The 27350-nt window shown below is 40.4% G+C and overlaps 2 protein-coding genes across 14 annotated transcripts in view; one reads left to right on the top strand and one right to left on the bottom strand.

Moving 5' to 3' along the window:
• The window catches only part of MTRR (5-methyltetrahydrofolate-homocysteine methyltransferase reductase), a 31342-nt gene extending 15084 nt beyond the window's left edge, over positions 1-16258 (bottom strand). For 5 of the 12 annotated variants that reach the window (XR_012413580.1, XR_012413579.1, XR_012413582.1 and 2 more), the window contains exons 1-7: positions 15364-15521; positions 14488-14641; positions 11872-12025; positions 10022-10139; positions 7062-7440; positions 2095-2217; positions 239-392 (exon numbers count right to left, since the gene is read on the bottom strand). Coding sequence is in view for 5 of the 12 variants with exons in the window: in XM_015451206.4 (XP_015306692.3) it covers positions 239-392; positions 2095-2217; positions 7062-7440; positions 10022-10139; positions 11872-12025; positions 14488-14616 (1057 nt within the window). In the remaining 7 variants the exon portion in view is untranslated. Of the gene's footprint in view, positions 1-238; positions 393-2094; positions 2218-7061; positions 7441-10021; positions 10140-11871; positions 12026-14487; positions 14642-15363; positions 15522-16190 lie in introns of those variants that run through there. The other 7 variants (XR_012413581.1, XR_012413583.1, XM_005556583.4 and 4 more) reach the window with 4 other exon arrangements.
• Positions 16259-16406: 148 nt separating this feature from the next.
• FASTKD3 (FAST kinase domains 3) lies at positions 16407-26213 on the top strand. 2 transcript variants are annotated; one of them, XR_277722.5, is made up of 7 exons: positions 16407-16446; positions 17286-18741; positions 19400-19485; positions 22388-22562; positions 23605-23795; positions 24115-24229; positions 25833-26213. XR_277722.5 is itself a non-coding variant. In XM_005556578.5 (7 exons), the coding sequence occupies exons 2-7, from the start codon at positions 17310-17312 to the stop codon at positions 25926-25928; spliced, it is 1974 nt and encodes a 657-aa protein (XP_005556635.3). In that variant the 5' UTR covers positions 16407-16446; positions 17286-17309; the 3' UTR covers positions 25929-26213. The 2 variants fall into 2 exon arrangements, 1 of the variants encoding a protein (XP_005556635.3); XM_005556578.5 differs by having other exon boundaries at positions 23726-23795.
• The last annotated feature ends 1137 nt before the right edge of the window (positions 26214-27350 follow it).

Below are 27350 nucleotides of genomic sequence, written 5' to 3'. Positions count from 1 at the left end.
TGTCCACAAATGTCCAATAATCAGAACATCCATTATCTTCTTATTCAGTGTAATTAACATGAAAGTTAAGAAACTAGCAATACCAGTGTATGCCTGTGTTCCCGGACCCTGATGCACAGCTGAGCCCCAGGCATCTGTGCGGCCACCACACAGGACACTGAACCTTAGAGCCACACTCTCACCACCAGCTCCAGTCACTGGCCCACAACACCCTAACGTCACAGCAGCAGGGCTGTACCTTTCTTCTTTGTGTCTGTCTTTATTTTCAAAAGGACATAGTGCTCTCTTTTATCTTCAAGCTGCAATCTTTGGAGTAGGCTTTGTACTTCAGAATCACTGTTAGGACAGATTACGCTGAAGGCATCTCCAGGCTGATAGGAAAAATCTGTTTTCTAGAAAAGAGCCAAAATGAAAAAAAAAAAACAAAAACCCATTATATGTGTTACATAGTTTAAGCTATAGGGTAACAAAAATGTAGTTTTCAATATTATGATTTTAATACATGAACTCAGAAAGAAAATAGAATTTCAAAAAAAAAACCAAAAAACACAATTTTAAAAAGTAAGCCCAACTAACCAAATAAACATACTTTCATTATTAGCAGTTACTATCAAAAAGAAATCTGGTAGTTATCCAGTGTTTTGCCTTTTATCATTGCATACTTAAAGAACGGAAGTCAGACCTTCCTTGTTCTCTACAAAGTAAGGTCCTATGGAGTTTTCAATAACCTGTATAAATATAAAAATCCCTCGTATAAAAACATACATGTACACACACACGAAAACATACATTATGACCAAAAGAAATTAATGATGATCAAAAACATTGGTTTTCAATTTTCTTCTCCTTACTTCACTCTTTTCCTTTTGGGGACAGGAAAGGGTACTTTATTTCCTTAAGTTTAAAACATTACACCATCTGGCTTGATACTGGCTGTGAGCAAACATGGGCTGAAAAAGCCACCACTTCCCAAGTCAAGTCTATTACTAGGCCCATTGCCTCTAAGCCCTAGAGTGGTACAGATGCAGGCTACGGCTCTGGGAAGGAGCCTCTCACAATGACACAAGCTCACATTTCTTGCCAGCAAGGGTGACAGACTGGATTAAGCACAGACCAACCCTTGCCTCTTTATGACAAAAATGTAAAATACCAGAACAAAAAATTTTGGTGTACATAGTACTAATATTTATAGATGCAAAACCGTTTAGTTTTGACACATTATATTTGTTTTTTTCTGTTAGGAAGTTCAATTAAATCTACACAGACGGCCTTAATGTGCCCTTGCTTTTCTGAAAGAACCCACTTAACCTCTCAAGACTTTCACAAAATAAAGGGTTGAGCTAAATGACTTTGAAGAGGTACTCAAGCACTTATTTTAGGATTGTCGATCAGTTTCTTAACCTAAGGTCAATGGATTCCAGCAGCGTGTGCAGGGTGGGCAGGGGGCCCATGGACGGGGTGCATAGAGACACATCTCAGTCTAAAACTGTATGTAAATGTTTCTATATACAGTGGGCCCTCCATATCCTCAGGTTCTCCATCCTCAGAATCAACCAACTCTGGATGGAAAATATTTGGGAGGAAAAAAACAATAAAAAATAACAGTAAAAATAATGTAAACTTAAAAATACAGTATAGCAACTACTTACATTGTGGTTACTGTAAGTAATCGACAGATGACTTAAAGTATAGGGGAGGATGTGCACAGATTACATATAAATACTATAACATTTTATATAAGGGGTTTGAGCTTTGAGGATCTGGATATCTGAAAGGGATCCTGGAACAAATCCTTCAAAGATACTAAGGGACAAGTGTAATCATTTTTCGGTAGACCTCTTGTTATATAACCAAGCACCACGCGGCTCAGCGCACGTAACCAAGCACCACACGGCTCAGCGTACTTAACCAAGCACCATGCGGCTCAGCGTACCTAACCAAGCACCACGCGGCTCAGCGTAGGCAACCAAGCACCACCCGGCTCAGCGTACGTAACCAAGCACCATGCGGCTCAGCGTATGTAACCAAGCACCACACGTCTTTCTGCACATCTTGACAATATTACTGTGCTGAGAAATAAATTTTGCAACTTACTGAAATGTCCAATTCTACCAGCAGAGTGGTTTTTATGGCATCGTTCGTAGTAAGTTGAACTGCCTTTGAAATTGGAACTTGAAAAATTGGATCTGCTGAAGTCACAGATGCTTGGCTTTCCTCCTTTAGAAACAAATGGGACAAAATGTAAGTGCAATTTTCAATTATACCCTTCTTTCGCTTAGTGACTATGCAAGATCCATAGGGACTTACAAAATCTCCTGGCTACTTAGTATTCATTTCCAAGGTAAATGAGTGCAGACATATGGAGCTAGCTTTTCAGAAGAGAAGCTTGATTCTATTTCAAACTCTTTATCTATTAGACATTAGAATTTCTGAAACACACTTAGAAAATACAAAATACTGGCATTTTCACATAAAGATCTAGTAGTTTTCCTAATAAACTATGTACAGGGAAACAGTATGTATGCAAATGTTTCAGGAAGGAGAGGAGATCTTAAAGGATGTGAAAGATGTTTAAGAATGCAACGTGTGAAAGATGTTTAAGAATGTATGTGTGTGTGTAGATGGTCACAGGAACCCCCTAGTGTGGGATAATGCTGTTCATACGGCTGCTGAAATATGGCTTGTGAAATATGGCTAGTGTCACTAAGAAACAGAATTAATTTTAACAAATGTTCATTAATTTAAATTTAAGTAGCTATATGTGGCTAGCAGCTCTTGTACCAGATATAGTAGGTCTTGGAAAACTGCAAAAAATCCCAATTCTTTATAATACTCCCTACTCCTTTTCTATATTCCTAAGTTTAAAAACAAAATATTTTAACAGTACTAGTCAATTAATCATGGATAAGTGGCTATATGGGAAAGCTGGGATGAAGGTCAGTTCTGGGTGTCTGGGGTGTGGGGGTACTGAGATGTACCCCTAAGAAGACTGCCTTCTGCAAAGGCTATGGCAGTGCTGATAATGACAATCTCTGCCACCTGCAAGAACCACTTCAGCATTCTCACGTCACATCTTGCCCCTGCCCACACCTCCTTTCAGAGGCAGCCCACATCCAATGTCTAATCAATGACTACAAAGGTCCAGCCTCTTTGTTCCAACTCAGGACAACTCTGAAGACCCACCAGCTCCAGAGAACCCTGTGGGATTGGCTGAGGCCTTTGCTGAGACTGCACAGCAGCTCAGCTTCTTTCTGTGCCCAATCCTGCTTCCATCCCTCCATGCCCAAAGATGATGCTGTCAAGAGGATGCCCTAAAAACATCTCATTGTTTGACTCATGGAACCAGACTGTGACAGTCAGTGCCAGGGTAGGCTAGGAAAGATGCTAAAATGGAGTCTGGAGCTGGATCATCTACCTGGTTGACAATGAGACCACCACACTAGTGAGAGAGCAGACAGATGGTACTAGCACACAGCAACAATGCAACCGTAAGTAGCAGGGAGAGCCAGTGGAAGCAAATGCATTACCTTGCAAGATCCATCAGGTGCTTGAGAACTATGGAGAAATAGCAGAAGAGAAGACTGGTGGGACTTGGGGGGGCTACTGCTAAACTTCACTCATACTTGAAAAAAATGCAAAAAGCTTAAATGATGAATCAACAATTAAGAAGTAAGTATAAAAGCCAGGGGACATCCACAGGAGCTTAGAAAGACACAGTCATCTCATACAGCTCATGACAGCAAAGGCAGAGAAAGCCAAGGACTAACTGGGAAAAAAAATCTTGAATACCCAGATTCCCTTTAAAATCTTGACTACCCAGAAGCCCTTAAAAATCCTGACTACAAAGAATCCCTTAAAGATCTTGACTACCCGGATTCCCTGAAAAATCTTACTACCCAGATTCCCTTGAACTCTTTGAGCCTGCAGATGCGGCCAGTCCTTCCCATGAAGAGTAAGAACTCCCTTCTCACATCTGGATGGTGTAGGGACGTCTGCCCACAGCATATGCCTGTGCCCCCACTACCACACCCCATCCCCTCTCCTGGTTGCTAGACCAATAACTGGGGTTGTTGCGACACCTTCAGCCACTAAAGCACTGGGCCAGTTAAGGACGGTAAGGGCCTAACCCCTAAGAAAGTATAGGACAGAGCACTATGCCCCCACAGGAGCCAGGAGAGTTATGCACACGACAAGACAGCTGAGGTCCTAAATTGAGGAGGGCAGAACACAGATGCAAAAAATGAGCAGCTCAAAAAGGCACTGGATCAATTCTTACAATGAAAAGAAATCAAGGAGACATGTAAAGGGAGCTGTAGGCAGCTGCTCCAATAAAAACCACCCTTTGCCCTGTTTCCAGACCAGCAACCCACTGACTGTAGGAGAGAACAGGTCCCTAGGAGGAGGGACTGTGCGACACTAGAGAAACTGTACTTGGCAATGGCTTCTGCAGACCTTCTCCCAAAGGGGAAATGGACACTGGGCTAAGGGGAATGTGCAGGCATTCCAGGGTCTCTGAAGAGGGGGTTCAAATGAATGTTGTTACCCAGGGACCCAAAGCATCAGCACAGCTCGTCTGTGACAGCAAGGCACATGGGGGGCAGGCGGTAAATGGAGTCCTGGCCCAGGACCCCCAGTGGCCACTCAGCAGCTGGCACAGGGCAACACCGAATTCTTGGCCTCTGACATAAGATCTATCATCATGGGGAAGGCCAAGAAGCAGTCTCTGAATTTGACGCCATCCTCCTCCCTAAACACCGAGATAGAACAAGAGAAACAAAACAGCATCCTGAGAGAAATGACATCCTTAAAAAGCTGATGGACACAGGCGATGGTCTCTCATATCTCCATTTAATTCACCAGTTTGACCACTGCAAAAACCACACAAATCCTGGGGGATGACACTGAACTACTGGAAACTCAAACAAGTAACAGGTCCGCTGTAGCCTCTCTGCAAGCTGGTTTTCCTTGACAGAGTAGACTAGCATGGCCTCAGGTACAGGGACAATGATTTCGTCAAAGTGCTCCTTCCCAACCCTATCACTAAAGAGGATCAGAAACAGTTCACTTTGAGTTGGAACAATGTATACATTTACAATTATGCCCCAGGGCTCTCATAAGTCTGCCTGCTGTTATGAGTCTGAATACATGGGGAACACCTGCAAAGCACCACACTAACCAGCTTACTCTATCAGGGCTGCATTGTGCTATCAGACTGAATGAGCAACGAGAAGTGGTCAGAATACTGGAGTCCTTGGTAAGACCCATGCCCTGTGCAATTTAAGGGCTTGCAATGTCAGCACAATTTTTAGGGTTCTAACAGTTTGGTGCATGTCAGGACATCCCCTCCCAAGTAAAGGCCACACTAGTGCACCTTGTACCTCACTTCTCCTACAGAGAAGCAGAATCACTGCTAAGCGTCTTTAGGATCTGTGGATAGCACATCCCATACCTGAGAGGACTGCTGAGACCCAAATACCAGGTGACAGAAAAGGTCACCAGCTTTGCGTGGGGCCCAGAGCAGGAGAGGGCTCTACAGCAGGTGCAAGTGACGGTGCTTGTTAACAGGTCCTGCCGCTCTACCACACAACCCAGAAGACCCTCTGGTGATAAGAGGTAATACTTCCGCATGAGAGAAAGGTACCATACGGGGCTGACTGAGGCCTCTGTTGAGACTGCATCGCAGCTCAGCTTCTCACTGTGCCAAATCCTGCTTCCAACCCCTCTGTGCCCCAAGGCGATGGTCCCAAGAGGATGCCTACAAAACATTCTTTTTTTCCCCAAGTCTTTACTCTCTCAGTATATTATTTCATATTTATATTGTCTCCCTTAAATACTTCAGATTTGTTAAATCTTTTAACTACATTATTTACAACTCAAGTCTATTTAATGACACTTTCTATTAAGAAAAAACCTAGAAACCGTTTTTTTTTTTTTTTTTTTGAGACAGAGTCTCACTCCGTCGCCCAGGCTAGAGTGCGGTAGTGCGATCTCGGCTCACTGCAATCTCCGCCTCCTGGAAAAAACCCACAAACTCTTAACAGATCTTCCTCCTAACTTAAAACTCCTAGTCAGATGAATGAGTACTCGCTATCCCCACTGGCATGAACTGATTCTGTCTCTGGTGCATCACTGTACTCTGCTCCCACCAGTCCAGGCATACGTTGTCTGTTCCCAAACCAGACTGAGATACACTTATTGCAATTATCTCACTAAACACTTCACAAAATAATAAAGTACAAGTGCAAAAACAATAGCCCATAGTTGTTTATACACAAAATCATACTTGTATGACAGTTTTAGAAAGACACTATAAAAGATGCTAAAAAAAACTGCTATCATACGAGGTGTCTACAAATAGTGCTAACATACAAGACGGATGCTGCATCCAAATTATTTCTTAAATGTCTACATCTGTCTTCATTAAAAAAAGAGAACAAGACACTAAAACTGGCAATAACTGCAGTAAGGCTGTGGTTTTTGTGAGAAAAGTCCATGTGGAACTCCAAACAGCCACTCAACAGAAAGAGGACTTAGCTCTGGAAACTTATTTTAAGCAGGTTAGAAAAAACTTCAGAGTACCATACACTGACTATGGCGAGAAATTAGCTATCATGCAACGTGATACTCAACTAACTGCCCATACAACTTACCTCTGCTTGACTCATCTAAAATGAGAAACCAAGCTGTTAGTTCTCCAAAATAATGACGAAACTGAGTTCTTAACTATTTACTTCTTCAAATACAGAAGTAATAATATAAGACCTTTTGTAATACCTGGGTGGGAAAACTTTTACTGGAAGGGGCCAAATGCCTTAGGCTTTGCAGGCCCCTGTGGTCACCATTAACTCTGCCATTGTAGCTCAGAAGCTGTCACAGACACTACCTAAACGAAAAGGCATGGCTGTGTTCCAGTGAAATCTATTTACAAAAGAAAGGTGCTGGGCCACATTTGGCCAGTGAGCCATAGTCTGTTGACCTCTCTTCTAATGTAATAATTTAAAAGCCCAAAGCAAACATTCATGATTAAAAAGCATCCACAGCATAAAGAAAAACTTGCTTACCTGGCCAAGAGACTCCTGCAGATGTACCTGCAAATATTCTGGGGGTAAAGCAGGAACATTCAGAGAGGCTTGTGAGAGTGGGGGTACCGAACGGGTAAGTGAGGACTCAAAGTCTTCAATTAAAACATTGGATTGGTTGCTGTTCACTGCATTTTGCTTCAAAACCTCAGAATCCTTTCTTCCTGAATCATCGAATCTCAGAAGCTCGACTTGTGATTCAATGTGTAGCAACTCTGACTTCACAAGGTCTGTCCTCGAGGACGCAGGTGATGCCACCGGGGCTGTGCCACTTATCTCCTCTTGTCCTCTGCTTGACCTAAAATGCTCTCTGAGGGCCGGCCAGAGTCCAGCAATCCATGGCTCAACCACAAGTTCTAAACTGGACAGTAAAAGCAAAGGAAAAACAAAACAAATGCCTAAGTTCTCCATCTGAACGCAGAACAGGATAATGACAGTCTGTCCATTTGGCAAAGTATGCACTTGTTAGAAACACTATGAAGACCATTCGGAGTACAAAAAATGCTTCATGATTAAGTTTTAAAAAGCAGGATATATTATGTGTTCATTAGCACTGCAGCTGAAAACATGAGTATGTATAAAGATAAAAGAAATGAAGAGGGACAGGAAGATATTCTAGTAATAGGATGATAGGAATAGAATTCCTCTTAACGTCCCAGAATTCGTAAACTTTATCTTAAGAAGATATAATTTTAAATAGGCATACTAATGCTAACAGAACTTAACCAAAATCCAAGCCCACCATAATGCTGCAAATGCTCATTCCATCAATCAAATGCACCTTTTTTTTTCTGCCTAGCCGATTTACTGATGTTTTTCCTACAGATTAAAATATCACCAAGAAATCACTACAGATTAATGCCAAGTCCTTGGACTAAATAAATAATGCCTTTCTCTCAGTCCTGAACTATTTTATTTATTTATTTATTTTCATTTTAGTAAAATTCCCAGGGAAGCTGACAACAGGAGAAAAAAAAAAAGCAACCATCCTTTGGGAAAGTTGAATTCATCATAAATAGATTGTTTTAAATGTGGCAGTCCACCTATTAACAAATGATGATAACAACAGCCATTCCCTGAACAGAGAAGTAGAGTCAGTGGATAAGACCGTGTCAGGGCTGCGGAAATAACACCACTTTCAATCACAACTGAAAGGAGGTTCGATTAAATTCTAATTCCTAAAGCGAAATGAGTATTAAGAGGACGCACATTTCAGGGCCGTGTCTCATCACGACTCAGGCTGTCATTTCACTGTGCTCGGTAAGTGCTCGTGTAGTACACTGCTCCAAATGTGGTTAGATATTAGATCTGCCCTGAGGAGCCTTTGTGAAAACAAGTTTATAAAATTACAGGTTCAATAATAACAGCTACATTTAAAGTATCACTTTCATAACTCAGAACTATTAAGGTGATAATATGCGTTAACCATGAAGAGAGCTAACGTTCACTAAGTGTTTACTACATGATGACAGGCACTCTTCTGAGAGGACAACATGTATTAATCCGTTTGATCCTACCACGAAGCTTACACAGTAAATAGATTACTGTTATTTATTGCATAGAGGCAAAAACCGAGGAACAAAAAGCTTAAGTAATTTGACCAAGTTCTCAGCCGGGAAGTGGGGGATCAAGGATTTGAACCCAGGTATTGGACTCATGCGTGCATTCGTAACCCCATTTAGTGTGGTGGTATGTACATCAAGCAAGAAATGTCTTGAAAATATCTTTGTTTCAGAAAAAGGAAAAATTGAAGTAAGGTAGTTAGGTTGAAAAATCTAAGCAGTGTAGTCTACTGAAATATACAGTCAAGCATTTTAATACTGACACCAATAAATCAACAGAGAAAATGAAAGCCTTTGAAGAGAAGTGAAATATAGATGAGTGATGGGCCTAATGGTAATGGATGACACAAGCTTTACATTAACAGTTAAACACAGCCCATACAAGACTGAGCATTTAATGTCAATGAGCTTCTGGCAAAAGAAAACTCAACATAAAGGTACAGAGCTAAAAGTGAATTCGCAAAGAAATGTCACAAAGCTTTGTCACAGTCAGGAACAATATGTGTACTGGGGATGTGGAAAAAACCCACAGCAGCACAGCTAAAGGGAAAGATGGAAGAAGTGGGCACGAGGGTGAGTTCGGCAGAAATAGAGTATGCCGAAAAGCAAGACATTTGCTGAATTTGTCATTTTCTCATAAACAGATTGCTCAGTAACATAGTGAGAGAAAATTAAATTAATACATGGACCTAGCAGAAAAAAATCAAGGGTGTGTGCTTTTATCTGGCTAACATAGTTAAAGGCTAAGTAAGTTATAGGACAGTATCTGTAAGACCACTGAATAAACACATCAGGATAATTTGAAAGGTGCCACACTGGGTGAAATACTGACTTGTAAAAACAAGAATAAAAGTAATGAAAAGATAAAGCATGTGTCTGTAAACGTTTGATTGGCATGGTGGCAAATGGCCGTTCAGAGGGTAAGAGCACGCCAAGCAATGCAGCCTACAGTGCAGGCCCACAGACCCATGCTCTCTAACGGCGAAGCGTGGCTCACCAGGCTCCCTCTATGTAAAGAGCCCAATCCAAAGGCTCCGTGTGCATGGCAAGGAGAAGGGCATGCACGATTCAAGTTGCTAAAGAACAAGCTGATTTCTGCAAATACCTACACTGTTTAAAATAAAGATAACTGTACTGGGGTACCTTTTCTAACTCTTGCCATTAGCACACACTGAGAAGGATGAGACAGACACAAAAGAAAATCAGCAAAACAGGTAAATTAAGCTCTGGCTGACCCTCTTGGGTCCCAAAGCTAAAAAAGCTAACAAAAGTAAAACATGAGGAAAAGTTCAGTGTTAAATGAAAAGCCAACACGTTTTATAAACGAACTTTCATCATGTACAGAGGGCTTACTGGAATACACAGAGAACACTGCCTTACCCTACACAGTCATCTGCATGTCCAGTGTCATAGAAATGCCGGGCTCCAAGCTCTTGAAGTCGTTTGTCAATTATTTTCCCCCCATTGCAAAAGTAGGTGTATTCTGAATCACCGAGACCTAAAGAACCCGAATACATGATTAATGCACAATAAGGTTTAAATTTAAGGACATAAAGAATAGGTAAATAAAATATCTAAAATAATACTATTCCATGCTCTTTTGAATGGAGTAATAATGCACAGCCTCACATTTTATTCTCCTTGAGTAATACTATGCATGCAGATAGCTTTCTTCTATTTTACAATATAAAAGTACCAGATACAATGAAACAAATTACTTATCGGCCACTGGTGAAAGAAAAGGCTTCACAATTTCATCTCCTTGACTATGTATAAAAATATAGAAATCTTAAAACAAGGATCAGACAGGTTGCAAAACCACAGTATCTGTTATCTGTACGTTTTTTCTGATACTGAGCAGGGGTCAGCCAACCACAGCTTCTGGGCCGAATACCACCCACCGCCTTTCTTTGTAAATAAAGTTTTATTAGAAGACAGTCAAGTCCATTTGTGTACATATTATTTATAACAGCAAGAGCTGAGTAGGCCTGCAAAGCCTAAAATATTTACTATCTGGCCCTTTATAGATAGAGTTTGCTGACTCCTGATATAGAAAGGTACACCTGCCATATAAATAACCACAATAATGATGTGCTATAAATGTTTCTGTGTTGGGGAAATTAAGAATTGCTTCTATGTCTCATGGCTAAAAAAAAAAAAAAAAAAAAAAAGCTTCAATTCCTCAGCTGAGTAGTCACCTCCATGTTCTTTCTCTATAAAAGGGTGAGAAATCAGTGGTTCCACGCTTGGGCCTAACATTGACTACAACAATGGGATAGGCTTCCGCTCCTGTCTTTTCTGGATTTTTAAACAAGTACATGTTCTCTCTCTGAAAATACAGAAAGTACAAAAACTTGAGGTAAAAACAATTATAAATACTGTGAAATACTCTCTTGAACATGTTATATATGACAGATCATTGCCAGAGTTACAATCTCAAATTTCTAATCAGTTATTTATTATACTCAATCCATCCTTTCCAGATATCCTCTCCAAAAAAATAATCCTCAAAAAAAAAACCAATATAGGTCACAAGTCAGGAATGCGGACCCTCAAATCCCCTCTGGTATCATATTGTGCTGATCTGGTCCTTCTGATCCTTTAATATTTTTAAACTATGGTTCACAGAGTCCTAGGTCAGTTTTTCTTAACCTGGGAAACACATTAGAATCACCTGGGAGCTTTTAAAAATAACGACGCCAGGGCCCTACCTTGGAATAATTACATCAGAATCACTGGAGCTGGGCGTAAGTCATAGAATTTAATAAAAACTCCCCTCGCTAATCCTGATGTGTAGCTGAGGAATGCAAATCATTCATTCTGGGAGAATTGTTCTTAGAGAAGTTATCAAAATGATTGAGAGTGTTTTGTTTTGCTTTGCTTTTCTAAACAGAGGAATGGCCTGAGAAGTTGCGTCTTCAACGACTGTTTCAGTAGGTTTAGGATGAGGCCCAGCCACTGCTACTCTGAAAATGTTTCATGGTTGCATCTGAGGTGCACCCTTAATTAAAATGCTACTCAAGAGGTTCTGCAGAGGTGTGGCTCTGAGTTCAGTCTGGGGAAGATTCAGAAAAGGTAGCACATTACATACATTTATATATACACACATATAATATTTACATAAAAAGGACAAAACCTCTATGATCACACTTCATAGTTCCGAAAGATAATTCAGATACCAGAGATAACAACAGTATACTATACTAAGAGCAGAAGAAAGAGTCCATTACCCAGTAACCCATACCGCAGGTGAGCAAAGAAATCAACCGGCAGTGTTTGGTTCTGTATTTCCTTAACAAACTTGCGGGCTGTGTCGGGTGGGTCTCCGGTGCCCGTGGTAGAAACCACAACAACAAGAGGAGCTGTTTCGGTTTTTAGATCATACTACAAAACAAGGATATCAAGTCAGGGACCTAACACTGCATGCAGTTTTGATTTAACACAGCAGCAAAGCAATCAGCTTAGTTTCCTGTCTTGTATTTCAATTTTCCTCCTTGCCAGGTTTTTTGAGATGACCAGTCCAGTGACTACGTGCTCTCAGCTTAATCAAGTTGCCTAATGCAGGATGTCATTCAAGGAAACCATGCGTCTGTTTTGTTGATGCTCAAGAGGTTGGGGGATTAACATGTCTTTCTCTTCATGTGGTATAGGAGAGGCAGGGACCAGAAAGGCACAGACAGGACCCATCCCAGGTTTCCATCTAGTCCGGTCCTTCATTTTTAGAAAAATCAGAGGAAATAGGATATAGTCAATTCTTTGCCACCAAGTCATGGGCCAAACATTAACATGAGCTCTAATCTGCAAGGCAAGTCAGCACTGCTAAGAGCCAAAATGAGGCACTGTGATGAGCTGCCAAGGAGGAACAGCAGCTAACTGGGTGGAAACGTCTTTTCATAAGAAAGTAAAAAAAAAGCAAGGAAAGAGGTGTTAAAATGGGGATGGGGAGACTCGAAGTAAAGAGAACTGATACATAAGCACTCAGGATTAAAATGGCAAGACAAAGAAGCAACAAGTAGAATACTGTGGTAAAGAAAGACAGCAATAAAAACACCACAGCTCTGAGATCTTCAGCAAAATATAAAACCAGCCATGTGTACTGCATGTGACACTAAGGCAGAGAGACAACAGGGCATTTTAAAACTGGGAAATTAAGAGTGTCACTCCTTCTAAATCAGGGAGCTGGCTATCAAGAACCGCTCCTCATTCCTTCAGGTTTCCCGAGAGCTGAGAATATCATTAGCTATAAGCTCAGCTATAAACTGTTACAAATCAAGTTTATTCTTATACTCACGTAAGTTTAAACATTTCAAATAGAGCATTTCACTGTTTTAACTCTGAGAATATCATTAGCTATAAGCTGAGCTATAAACTCTTACAAATCAAGTTTCTTCTCATTCTCGTGTAAATTTAAATAATTCAAACAGAGCACTTCCTTGTCTTACTTATAAGGACTCCACAAGCTCTACTGCCCATGAACACCATCTAATTTGGCTCCAAATAATTCACCTTATTTTTCATGCTGATAAAAGAGGTAATGACTTGAGCTAACTTTTTACCAAGGCATTTAATGCTTCCAAGACTCTATATAAGTTGTGTGTTAAACTCTGCATACAGAGTTTGTATAAGTAAAGTCATCTTGAAAAGGACTATGTGAACTAGGAAGGAGATTAGATTATGAACAGCTAGAGGAAACCATCAGCCAGGAAGGACAAACAGCATGACTAACTTGGTGTTAAAAAAATAATAATAATAAAAATTCACCATTCATCTGACTGTCAAAACACCTGCTGATCACCTTACTGAGGTCAACCACAAGGAGCCAAATCAGGACTAGTTTTATGATATTGATGGCTTTGGTTTTGTCCAAAGTAACAGATTCAGGTATTTCATCATGTGGCACTGCAATGTGAACTGAAGTTATTGCGGAATGACAGAGTCTGCTGACTGGCGGTCTTCTCCAGGAAGCTCCCTTTTCTCTGGTGGCCAGAGTCACCACGGCAGGGCTGCATAAAGGAACTAGGTGGGTTTCCTTCCATGAGCTGGGTTTATAATTCACTTAAGCTGCACACAGTCTAGTGTTCTGACCTAGAGTCTCAGGAAAGGCCAGAGGGGGTTGTGCATTTGAGTGAGAGAGCACTGGCAGGGCAGTCTCTGCAGTGTTGAAGTGAACTTTAACCGCTTAGTGGCTGGCAAATCAGCTTGTGGTATAAAGGCCCTGCCAACTGTTATCACCTGAATTGTCTGAAATGGTATAATCTGGAGGCAGCAAACTAAATAAAAGAACATATGATTGTAAAGTTGCAAATACCCTAAGGTAGGAACTTCTGCAGAGACTGAACGTAAACAACTAGTCCCTGACGAAGCAGCCAAGTGTTTTCCAGATCCTTACACTACTACTTTAAATTCTATTTCACAAAAGAATCTAAGCGGTCCTTGATCAGGAGGAACTCTAACACGAATGGCAAGGCCTTTCTTTTGGGGAAAAAAATGGGGCACTGAGATTCAACAGACGGAAAGCACACCTGAGCAGGCAAACACACATCTCACTTGTTCTCACAGCCACCCTGTGAAACAGACACAGCATATGCTACTTCTGTCATTTACAGTGAAGGAGTTGTTACTTGTTTCAATTTTGAGACCATTTAGTCTAATTCAACTGCACACTTTTATATTAAAAAAAAAAAAAAATGCTGGTGATATCTTACCATACCACTGAACAAATTTCTGTTAAAAAAACAAGGACTATCTGGTGGTATTTAGTGTCCTTCATTTTTTCATAAACATCACTTCCCAACCAAAATTCTTCAAAGCACAAAACGGTAAAAATCCATTGTAACAGCTCTAACCTTACTGGATTCACTAATACAGTGCAGATCTGCAGAAAATCCATGGACCACAGCTTGCTCACATATTTCTTCCGCGATGGCCTTTGCCTGTCCCTGCTGTGTAGCATAGAGTAACAGAAACCTCCTCATCACTTCACGGCATGTAACGGTGAAACTGAAAAATGGGGGAAAAAAGAGAGATCCTGTTTTTAATGAAATAGTAACAACCTAAAGGTATTGATTCTCCCTCAATCTTTAAGAAACAATGCAACAATACCCAAACGTAATCTGAAATAGCCTTTTCTAAATTTGTTTTTGGCACTAATCTTAAATGAGCCTAAATAAGAATTCATCGAATTAAGGAGAGTGTAGGAATGAAACTCTAATTCCATGGCTCAGAGATCAGACTATCGGCTCGGAACTACTTGGGTTTGAATCTGTGGTTCCTAAGTGCAACCCTGTAGGCAAGCTTCCCAAATGACCTGTACCACAGCTCCTCTATCCTAAAAATGAGACTTTTACCACCTACCTGAAAAAGGATGTGGCACAAGAAAAGAACCTGAACAAAACTTGAGGCACAGTATCATTCCCAACAGTCTTAAATACATTTTGGTGTCCCCTTTCTTAAAAAATATAAAAGCAAAAATTATATTAAAATGATAGGATTCTTGGTTCCTATTTGATCCTAATGCTAAAGAAACTAATCATAGTACTAAAGGTAACTGAAGCACATCAGTTACCTTTTCTGTATTTAATGGAAATCAAAAATACATGAGTGTATGGGCATATTACATACAGGTGCATATAAAGAAAAAATACTTCCAATCCACTTAAAACATTTTACTAACACATGTTTTTCCTGAAGAGATAAGTAGCAGTAAAACAAACGATACTCACAGATTTTTTTTTCCTTACTCATCTAATGGCTAAAACTGGTGGGCTGTCAATTTGTGGAGGCAGATTTAAACTGAAACCCAAACCAAAATATTGGCTTTTCGTGAATGAACCGCCCAGAACGGCACCTGGCACAAAACAGGTACTCGACAAGTTATCTGAAAGAGTAAATGAACAATATGAAAACACTACACGTTTACAGCTCACAGAAAACGGCGGAAACGATGATGAAAATCTTACTACAGCTAAAATTTCTATCACTTCCCATGAAACACACACATCCTGAGGACTTCCCAGGATCAATCAACCCCTCAGCCCTGCTACTGCCCCACAACCCGGCACCACGTTCCCACTACTCTCAAAGGAGGCCGGAGCCCCAGCAGCCCCAGGGGCGGCGCGGAGGCGGTGGGCAGAGCTCACTGCCGCGTCCCGCCAGGTGGGCTCTCGGAAAATCCCCGGTTCCCCGGAGAGCGCCGCCCCAACCCGACACGTTCCCCCGTTCCCCGCGTCCCCGAGTGCGGTTTCCCTAGTCCTAGAAAGTGCCTGGAACCAAAGAACAGGCGGAGAAGCCCCACACCACCCAGGAGCCCCCGCGCGCAGAGATCGACGCCGATCTCCGGGACGCGCTTCCGGGGAAACCAAGGCCAAGGCCAAGCCCCAGCCCGAGGCCGAGCCCGCCCCCGCGGCGATCCCCGGAGCTCGAGGGGCGTGGGAACCATGGGCGCAAGCCGGCTGCCTCCCCCCGCTCCCCAGCCCGGGCCGCCTTTCCCTCGGGATTAGTACGGGGCCAGCGGCCGGAATCCGGAAACCGTAGCCACCAGCGCTTTTACCTGCGCCGCGCCACCCGAGGACACACCTGCACAGCGCGACTTCCACCAACGCTGCGCCCGTGCGCACTGCCGTAGTGCCCATGCTCCGTACCTAGGACCAATAGGAAGTTCCGAAGGGACCTGGGCCAATCACATTGCGCGGCTGTGAGTCGTGCTCCCGCCCCGCCCCGCCCTGCCCCGCCCCGCGTTTACTACGGTGGCCCACGACGCCCAGGCGCTTCCGCGGCCACCCGGAGTGATTGGCGGGCGGAGGGCGGTAGGTGTCCACGCGGTCTCTCCGGCTGGGTGTCACAGACCTTATCGGCTTTCTCCTCAGGCTGCGCCACCCTGCCCGTGTCTCAGCGCAGGTCCCCGGGGCGCCGAGTTTTGGGGGTGCTCGGCCCGCGGGTCCCTTTCATTCCTAGGAAGACGCGCCCCGGGGCATCACGCCTGTCTGTCCTGCACACTCGTGTTCCCAAATCCTCCCGCGGCGTCTTTAGATCTGGACTGGCCGCCACACCTTCTCCCTTCATTGGTCTATGTTGTGCTTTTTCTTTTCCTACTTTGTTTCCATTGCCGACGTAGACCCTTTCCCTCAACCCTGTCTCCTGACACCGAGGGGAAACCAACAGCTTAGGGCCTTTCCAGCGCGTTTTTACTCTTGCCTTGCTCTAACCTTGCGTAATTTCATCCACTTTACCTATTCTTTGTTTGATTTCTATTCAAATGCAATTTCTTCCTTCAACCAACATTTAAGGGCCACCCTTAAGAGCTACATTGCCTGAGTTTGAAACTTAGCTCTGCCACTTAACCACCTGCATAAACTGGGCAAAGTAACTTTGCTCTTCAACTTCTACCTCATGTAAAATGATGGTAAAGGTACTTAATCTGTGTAAGTTAATAGAAAGTGTTTAGCAAGTAGTAACGATTGTTATTGTTGGATGTCAGCCACTTTTCTAATTCTAGGATGCAGAGACCTTGCTCCTCTGGTGTTTATATGTTATCCATCCTTTTTTTTTTTTTTTTCCTGGTACTCGTTTGTAGTTTCAACATTGATGTTGGGTCAATCATGTTCTCAATGTATTTAACCTTGTCTTTTTAAATGTTTTAATTTAGTTATCAAATTGAGAATCTGATGGCATGGCATTAATCACCTTGAGGAAGAACCTTTATCGTTTATCTGATTTTCGGATGCATGGAGCTGCTTTGAAAAGTCAACCTCTAAATCATGTTCACAAGGTAGTCAAGGAGCGCCTGTGCCCTTGGTTCTGTTCACGACAACCTGAGCCTTTCAGGATCAGGTTCCATCATGCCCATTGTAAAAAGTTTAATTCGAAAAATGGAAATGACCTTCATCCACTCAGTGGGCCAGTATTCTCTCAAATATCTGACTGGGTCAGGCTTGAACAAAATGTTAAAAATGGGGAGAGTCAGACGTTTTACAAGAGACTGAGCAACTTGACTTCATCAGAAGAAGTGCTAAGTTTTATAAGCACGATGGAAACCCTGCCTGACACTATGGCAGCAGGAGCTTTACAACGAATTTGTGAAGTGGAAAAAAAGGATGGTGATCAAGGGTTGTCAAAAGAAATACTGGAGAATAGCATCTTTCAAGCTTTATGCTTTCAGTTGGAAAAGGAACCCTCACAGCTGTCAAACACTACTTTGGTGACTGCTTTGCAAGCTCTGATTCTGTTGCATGTGGATCCTCAAAGTAGCCTGTTACTGAACCTGGTGGCAGAATGCCAAAATCGTCTCAAAAAAGGTGGCCTGGAAGTTCCCAATCTTTGTGTTCTTGGGGAGAGTCTGATTAGACTGCACAGTTCGGGTTGTGTGACACTAGAACTGATTATAAATCAACTGCAAGGTGAAAAATTGGAAACATTTACCCCAGAGGATATTGTGGCCCTTTATAGAATCTTGCAGGCATGTGCTGAAAAAGTGGATGAACACCAAACATTTTTAAATAAGATAAACAACTTTTCCCCTTCAATAGTTTCCAGCCTGAGTCCTAAATTGATTAGCCAAATGCTCACTGCCCTGGTGGTTCTTGATCAAAGTCAAGCATTTCCTCTGATCATAAAATTGGGCAGATATGTCGTGAGACATGTCCCATATTTCACTAACGAGGAGCTTAGGAGAGTCTTGGAGGCGTTCGTGTATTTTGGGTACCATGACAGATTTTTCACAAAAGCCCTAGAGAATCGTGTAGCTGCGGTGTGCCTCACGTTGGATCCTGAAGTTGTCTGCGGAGTCATGGAGTACTGCGGTAGAAAACGGATTCTTTCAAAACCCATCCTCAATGCAGTGGCAGAAACTTTTGTTTGCCAATCAGAAAAATTTTCACCTAGTCAGATTTCTGCATTAATGGAACCATTTGGGAAACTCAATTATTTGCCACCAAATGCCTCTGCTTTATTTAGAAAGCTGGAAAATGTGCTATTCACTCATTTCGATTATTTTCCACCTGAAACATTATTGAAACTTCTTCATTCATGTTCACTGAATGAATGCCATCCAGTCAACTTTATGGCAAAAATATTCAACCCTTTTTTCCTTCAACGGCTGCAAGGTGAGTTGGTTATAAATTCTGACAGTTGGAAAAAGTTAACCTTTGAATTGGCAATGGTTTCAAGTCACATATAAAGGCAGTGTGTTGCCTTTAGTTTTTCTTCCATAGTGATCTGAAGATGAGACCTGAAGTTGACAGATGCTGGCATAAACACAGAGTTAAAGCATGCTAGGAACTCGTATAAAGGGAGGAAAGCTGTCTCAGATAAACTGACTTTTGCCTTATCTGAGAAATTGCAGCATTCTTAGGAGATACAGTGATGGTAGTGGAAATAGCCACATTAACATGTTAGAACTTTTGATGAGTAAGCAACTGTATTTTTTTTTTTTTTTTTTTGAGAGGATGGCATCGTTCATCTCGAATCAAGGCCACCCACATATTTCCGGAACTCCATAGTTAAAGGAAATTTCCACTAATTCTGTGAACATATTTTCTTTCTTTTAATTGTACTCGGTAGCTAGGAGCTGGGTTCTTGGAAGCCAATTTCATTGGTGGCAAGAGGAGGGCAGAATTATTTCTAACAAGTTCATTTCATAGTGTCATTTAAAAGTACAATACTTCTGTCTGGAGTGTGTAAATTGGTGTTGAATGTTCATGATGTTCTCTCATACATACCTCAATTCAGACATAACTGTGACTGGGATGCTTTCTGTTTTAGGTGAAGAATCTCATTTGGACAGATTGAGTCGGGCACAACTGACCCAACTTTTCTTAACCGCAGTCCTAGAATGCCCTTTCTATAAGGTAAAAGCATGAACTGTATGTGGCTTTATTTCCCTATGGGTAGTTTCCTATTAAGTTCCTTTGCTTTTGATCTGTCTCGGTAACCTCCTGAAAAAGCAGAATTTCATTTATTTAGAGTTAGTTGCCACCAGATAGGCTTTTCTTTGATAAATTGACCCCATTTTCGTGTTCTTGTTCTTGAAGGAACAGTTTCCTGCTGTGTAAGATTTCTTAGGAGGTTTTATCAAGTACTGCAGGCACGTGAGTTACAGTATTTCTCCATTCTCTCTGAAGGTTTTACAGGGTTTTACTACTAGCTTTACTACTAGGTTTCCCATAGCTGTTTGTTATCAAAGTGTGAATGTCTGGACTGCACAAATACCTAAATTATTTGCAAGTACAGTACATTGTTAAGCCAAGCCAGAAATTTCACTTTTATCTAATAGAGTTTAGTTTACCTAGTTTGCTCTTCCCATAAAGACCTAAAATGATTTATCCTATTATCTGTCACATTCCTTATGTAGAATCAGAAATAGTGCACCAGACTATAACATTCTCTCTCCGCTTCTCTCTACTTGACTCTGAATCTTAGTTTAGAGTATCTGATTTTTGAAATAAGGTAATAAGAATGGAAAAATACCCCTTTTTAAAAACAGCTTAGACGGTACTAAGTTATATAAAGATAAGTAATAGTTAATCCCAATCTCTTACCATTTCTAAAGGAATAGTATTAAAAGCAGTTTCTGTGCCTAAATGTATACAGATACATAAACACTGTCTGTTTTTTTTTCTCTTTTCAAGGAATGAGACTGACTAATCAAAGTATACTTTGCTTTTATGTCCAGTATATCATGGCCATCCCTTGAGGCCCGTGCATACAGATCACATGCTTCTTTTTAGAAAGACATGATATTTCATGGTGTTTATTCTACTATTCTACTATCAATGCACTTGGAGGTTTTTTGCAACTTTTGTCTCTATCAAGAATGCTATAATAAACATTCTTGCAAATCCTGTCATACTAGAGCCTTTTTGGTTTTTTTCATAATAAACTAGATTCCTAAAAATGTGATCACTGGATTAATTTTTGATGGATAATGACAGAATTTTTTTCCCTAATAGTACAGATATCACATTTCCCCAGCAATGAATGAAGATGGCCATGTCTCCTCCACTTCTATTGCAGTGTGTTAGTAGTCTCTTTAATTTGTGTTACTCAACGACATGAAAGAGGGCATCATATCATATATTTAAGTTGCATATTAATGAGCATTAATGAAGTTTAGCATATTTCCAAATATGTGTTGGCCATTTACATTTCTTTGGAATTGCTTTCTACACCTTAATTTATTTCTGTTGGATGGTTTGTCTTTAAGGACTCATTGTAAAACAGATATTAACTATTGTGAATGTTGTACATATTTTCCCCTGATTTATACTCTTTCATTACTTTTTAATATTATTTATGATGTATTTTTAAATGTTCTGTAGTCGAATATGTCTTTTATGACTTCCAAGTTACCCGTCTAACTTAAGAACATGAATATTTTACAACATTTAAAAAAATATATCTTTTAAATTTTATTTAGATCTTTGATCTAAAAGCAAAATTGAATTTTTATTTATTTGTATATGTATTCTAATTAACAAGTAAAAGTTGTATATACTTATTGTGTTCATGTTGTTTTGAAATATGTATACATTGTCAAATGGCTAAATCAAACCAATTAACATGCGTATTACCTCCATACCTATCATTTTATTTTGTGGTGAGAATATTTAAAATGTACTCTTGCCGGGCATGGTGTCTCATGCCTGTAATCGCAGCACTTTTGGAGGCCAACGCGGTTTGATGACCTGAGGTCAGGAGTTCAAGACCAGCCCTTGCTAACATGGTGAACCCCCGTCTCTACTAAAAATATGGAAAATTAGCCAGGCATGGTGGCACACAACTGTAGTCCCAGCTACTCTGGAGGCTGAGGCAGGAGAATTGCTGGAACCCGGGAGGCAGAGGTTGCAGTGAGCCGAGGTCATGTCATTGTACTCCAGCCTGGGCAACAAGAGTGAAACTCTGTCTCAAAAAAAAAGAAAAAAAAAAAGTATTCTCAGCCATTTGCAAGCATACAATCATTCTTATTAACTATAGTCAGCATGTTGTACCACTTGGAATTTATTAGAGTGTGTAACGGATGACAGAAGTTTAGTTATTTTCCAAATAAATAACCATTTTTCCATCATCGTTTATTAGATTGCTATCCTTTTCTTCCTAAATTGGAATGTCACTTATGTCACATTTACCATTACAGACTGAGTATCCCTTATCCAAAATGCTCCGGACCAGAAGTGTCTCCGCTTTCAGATTTTTTCACATTTTAAAGTATTCTCATTGTATTTACCAGTTCAGCATCCCTAATTCAAGAATTTGAAATCCAGAATGCTTCATGAGCATCTTCTTTAAGCAGCCTGTCTGTGCTCAAAAGGTTTCAGATTTTGGAGCATTTTGGATTTTGGATTTTCAGATTAGAGAAATTAAACCTGTGTTGAAAACTTGAGTTGTGTGTACTTAAGACCCTTGGGACAATTCTTAGTTCTAAAAATGTTTCTTGAGCTGTTAGCATTATTATGTTTCTTCTCACTCCCTCCTCCCTCTTTTTTACCTTCCTTCTTTACTTTTCTTTCTGTTTATAGTAACCAGTGACTACTGTAAAAACACATATAAAAGACATTTTGAACTATTAGACTTGTATTATAACAATAGACTTTGCATTGTCATTTTGAAAGAGATGCCTGTCCCAATTCCTGGAAAAGTATCATACCTATAAAGTAGTGTTATATCAAACTTTTCTACCTAGGTAACCTTCAATTTATTCTCAGTTTTTATATCTTATTTTTCTTTCTCATGTTTGCGCTTACGATTTTTTAGGGTCCAAAACTCCTTCGTAAATATCAAGTGAAGTCATTTGTTACCCCATGCTGTTCCCTGGAGACCCCTATGGATTCTCAGCTTTATAAATCTGTGAAGATTGGGCTGATTGACCTTTTAGGAGCAAAATTATATTTTGCTCCAAAAGTGTTGACACCCTATTGTTATACAGTAGGTAAGTAGTATAAGGAGTTTTGTTGTTTTAAACCTAAGCATCCTGTTCGATTTTGGAGATACATGGGACTTAAAAGTAATAGAAGGTCTCTGGAAATGCAAAATGGAATGGTCCCTTCCCTGAAGGCAAGTTGAAACAGGTGGTTAGCAGCAGAGCTGTTGCGTCAAGACTGTCTGGGTTTAAGTCACACATATTAGCCACGTATGTCCTGGGCAGAGTATTTAACCTTTTTCTGCTTGCTTCTTCCTCTGTAAAATGATAGTAATAGTGACCTCAAAGACTTATTTAAGCACTAAATAAAATAGTACCTGGAACATAGGAAATGCTCACTAATTGTTAGCTACTACTATAACCTAGGCTTGCGCTGTCCAAATATAGTAGCCACTAGACCATGTGGCTGTTTAAATTTAAGTTATTAAACGTTTAAGAAAATTCAATTCCTCAGTCACATTCCAAGTGCTCGGTAGCCACCTGTGGCTCATGGCTGCCAAATTGGACAGCGCCTTTATAATGATTTCCACATCACAGAGGTTTCTCCTGGGTGGCACTGACTAGAGACTCCAAGTCCTCTGTCCTTACAGTTCTTCTAACTTGATGAGGAGAAGAAAGCCTTCTCATAAAGGACAGCAGTTCATAGGCTTCAGATGGTCACTTCTCTTCTCTTTACCAAAGGAACTGCAGTTTACCAGAGGGGAAGGACAGCGAAGCCTTCTGTGCTCGCAGACCAGGTGTCTGGGTGCAGCATGCTTTCTTTACTTATCATGGAGGCGCTGCAAGTTGGAATGATGGAAGTTATGAGTTGCATAGATGTCTCACGGCTTAACTCTAGGGTTTTCTTCAGTCTGGATTGAAGGATCTCTGCCACCTGTTATAAGGGGAAAGAGAAAGCATGCGTGGTTCTTGTCATACCCCAGATAACTTCAGAACCCATTCTGTGGTTTAGTGTTATTGAGCTTTCTTAATTTAAGGCTGACTTGATTGATCATAAAGCCAATTGAATTAAAATTCTCACCATTGTCTGGTTGTGGTCATTACTTTGCAGCCTTCAGTCCAATTGATCAGTGCAATATGGAAGGAATCAAAGCAGAGCAAAGGAATGAATACAGGAAGATAGTGTTTGTGAGGGTATCACACGAGGAATTTTTCCTTTCTTCTCTTACCAGATGTTGAAATTAAATTAGATGAAGAAGGATTTGTATTGCCATTCACAGTTAATGAAGATATCCATGAAAGGTACAGAAAAATATTGTGTTTTTTGCATTACAAGACTTGTTGAGGCTAATAAGCAGTGGTATCTTTTTCTCAAGAAGGTGAAAGAAATAGATATGATTCTGGAAATTAAAATACTACATTTCAGAATACTATGTCGGGAAATTCTTTGTAATATTTTATAAGCATTAATATTCATAAGATCAAATTCATGATTCATTTGAAAATAATATTGGCACATAGTAATAGCCAAATCCCAAATAAACTTTGGCAACTAAAATATATAATAAATATTTCAGATTATTTTAAAAATTAAGTTTTTTTCTCCTTTTTTATTTTTCAGGATAGCACTGTGTATTGATGGTCCAAAAAGATTTTGTTCCAATAGCAAACACTTACTGGGAAAAGAAGCTATTAAACAAAGACACCTACGCTTACTTGGTTATCAAGTTGTTCAGGTAGAGTTTCACCTATTTTTTTTGTTTCCCAAAAGCAAATCCTAATTCGAATTTTTTTTCCAGGTTACTGTTAAAAAGTAATCTGAGGCACAGTAAAATTTTAAAGAATTTGATCAAACAGCAGTTATTGAATTGGACAGCACAAAACCCAAAATGACTTGGGAACACAAGAGGGAGGCTTTTATAGGAAGAATGCAATTACACAAAGAATCTACTTGATTGGTTACAGTTATATGTTCTTGCTGCCTTGTTTGAACTATTCTGTGGAAGGTTCCTAGTTATATAATTATTAGTTTGTGAGATGCTTCTGACTGGTTGAGCTTAAGTTCTGTTTTTCTCCAGTAGAAGCTTTTACAAGAAATAGCCCAAGTTAAATTTTGCTTAACATTTGCACTTTTAAACAAAGTTAAGGTTATTTTCAAGGCCTAACTAGCTTGGTCTGCTCAGGGATTTTTCAGGCACAGGCTCCATTTTAATTTACTTTTACAGTGCTCACTGGTCTGCCAGCCCAGTCAGTGGACCACCGATCTTATGTCTAGTTTAAATCCCAATGTTGGTAATTTGGCTTAAATCTCTTGACTTATATTTTGAAATACAGAATTTTCAGAGCTTTGATTTTTCAAAAGTGGGGCCTACCTATATTCATTATAAGCTCTGCTTAACTCTGCTGTTAGACTTACTCAATTGTTGGAATATATGTTCTGTTTTAATTTCTCCTTGATTTAATAAATAAAAGTGGACATGATAATCCATTAAAATAAGGAGCTTCACCAACACTTGATATTTAAGACCTTTTAAGTATTTTCACCGTAGATAATGTAAGAATGTCTTATGTGAGGGCTCAGCAGTGCGTGAGAAGGAGAGCTGCCCTAATTCTCTAAGCTGTCTATACTAGGCAGCACTGTGGTTTCATATCTGCTGACTTTTTTCTCCATCTTGCACATCCCCAGCTGAATATTCCTAAAACTAATCATGCCAGTGTGTACTCAGAAGCCTTCATTGTTTCTTTACTGCTTACAGAATAAAGTAAAAACTTCTCTACATCTTAACATTCAAGACCCTCCATGGCTGGCCTGCAGCCAGGCTCCTGGCACATGATTACTACCTGGCCCCTCTGCTCCCAGCTGAGCAGGCTCTCTCCTTCGCTGAGCCTCCTGCTGTCTCTCTTCATTCCCTCTTTGTCCCTGCTGCGTCTTCCCGCTCTCTGAATACCTACCTTCCAGCAGTTTGTCGGCATCCCCACCCTCATCTAATGAAATGCCCACTCCCTCTCAGCACTAGATCACCAACCTACAGCTTGTTTTTTATATTTATTGTGTAATTTAACTTGCCACCCAAGGTGTGAGCTCCTGGAGAACAAGAGATCATGTCTGATTCTTATTTACATATTAATTCATCCAATATTTACCAAGCCCCTTCTCAGTGCCAGGCACTGTTCTAGACACTGGGGATACAAGATGAAGCCGCTAGTTGGGATATTTGCCTTTCAGGAGCTTACATTCTGCTGTGGGGAAGCGTGTAAGAAACAAACAAGGTAACCAACAGCCAGAGGAACCTCAGATTTTGAAGGATCTTGACCAGTTTTACTTTTCTACCTTTATAGATCCCCTATTATGAGATTGGGATGCTAAAATCAAGACGTGAATTGGTGGAATATTTACAAAGAAAACTGTTTTCTCAAAACACTGTTCATTGGTGACAAGAACGAATACTGGCTTCAGAACCCAAACAATGAAAGAACTTGCATTTTTATGGAACTCAGTATTAAAAGAAGAATACAATGTGAATTAGCCACTTCGCAGAATATGTTCTAGACTGGTGATCTGGAAGCATCTATAGTTTTCCTTACACTATATATACATTTATTGTGGTAAAATGTAAAATTAATTTTAATTTAATACAAGTGTCACAGATACTTTTTATACATCAAACAAATGATCATGTGCAGTAAAGGAATTCAATGAATAAATGTTATTTTTAAGTATTTTGTCATAGTTATCTCCTAAATGAAAGTATTTTGCTCTTTAGAGACCTTTTGTTTTCTAACAGATGTAAGGAAGAAATTTTATCTCTATTCTATGAGTGGAAGTGAGGTGTACTGTAAGGAAAAGGAGCAATGAGAAATAGAGTATAGTGCTTTGGATATAAACATAGAATTAGGCAGAAACAATCCTTTAGTTAATAAGATGTATTAGTATGGGAACTTTTTTTAAATAAACATTTAGAGAAATGGAAAAGCAATTTAGGTAGGTTTTTGGGGGAGGTGTTTGGAGGGAGGATCTTCTAAATTGTATATCAAGAATGAATTAAATCATCATTAGTTCATTGCAGATCCTTCATTGCCTCATCACAGGTTACAGTTTCAAGGGAGAAGAGGACAAGAGGGCCAAATGGAGTAGCAGAGCTTTGGGGTTGGACACTCAGACTTCACCACCAAGTAGTGCTGTGACCTTGGACAAGGACAGCTGCTGTGTATCGTTCACTGACTGTGCTGAGCCCATGCTGAGCATGTTAGCATGATGCTTGTGTGGATCTCACATGCCTTCTGATTTAGGTATTGTTCCTATTTTACAGAGAAGTAGGCTAGCTCAGGATGAATGTTCTACCTGATATTTCATTCATCACTAGTGATGAATGTCAGATTTGAATCTTTCCCAAAAAGCAATAAAATGTAGTGGCTAAAAATTTAGGTTCAGGACTCCTACAGCTTGGATTTGAGTTCTAACTAACTGTGACCTCAAGCTTTGGTTTCCTAAGAGCTACTCTTACATTATAATGGGATTTCTGTCTTAGTCCCTTTGGCTGCTGCAGCAAAGTACAAACTGGGTGACTTAAAACAACAGAGATTTACTGTCACATTGCTGGAGGCTGAAAATCCAAAATCAAGGTGTCAGCAGGCTATGCTCCCCATGAAACCTCTAGGGGAGATCCTTTCTTGCTGCTTCCAGCTTCTGGTGGTGACAGACATTCATTAGTTTGTGGCAGCGTAACTTACCTGCTTCCATCTTCACATGCCATCTTCCCTTTGTGTCTGTGTGGCCCTGTGTCTTCTCGTGGCCATTAATGTGCGTGTGTCTCTGTCTTCACATGGTGTTCTCCTGGTTTGACTGTGTCCAGATTT

This window comes from Macaca fascicularis, chromosome 6 (assembly GCF_037993035.2).
Source record: "Macaca fascicularis isolate 582-1 chromosome 6, T2T-MFA8v1.1".
NCBI lineage: Eukaryota > Metazoa > Chordata > Mammalia > Primates > Cercopithecidae > Macaca > Macaca fascicularis.
This window is presented reverse-complemented; position numbering and strand designations above follow the sequence as displayed.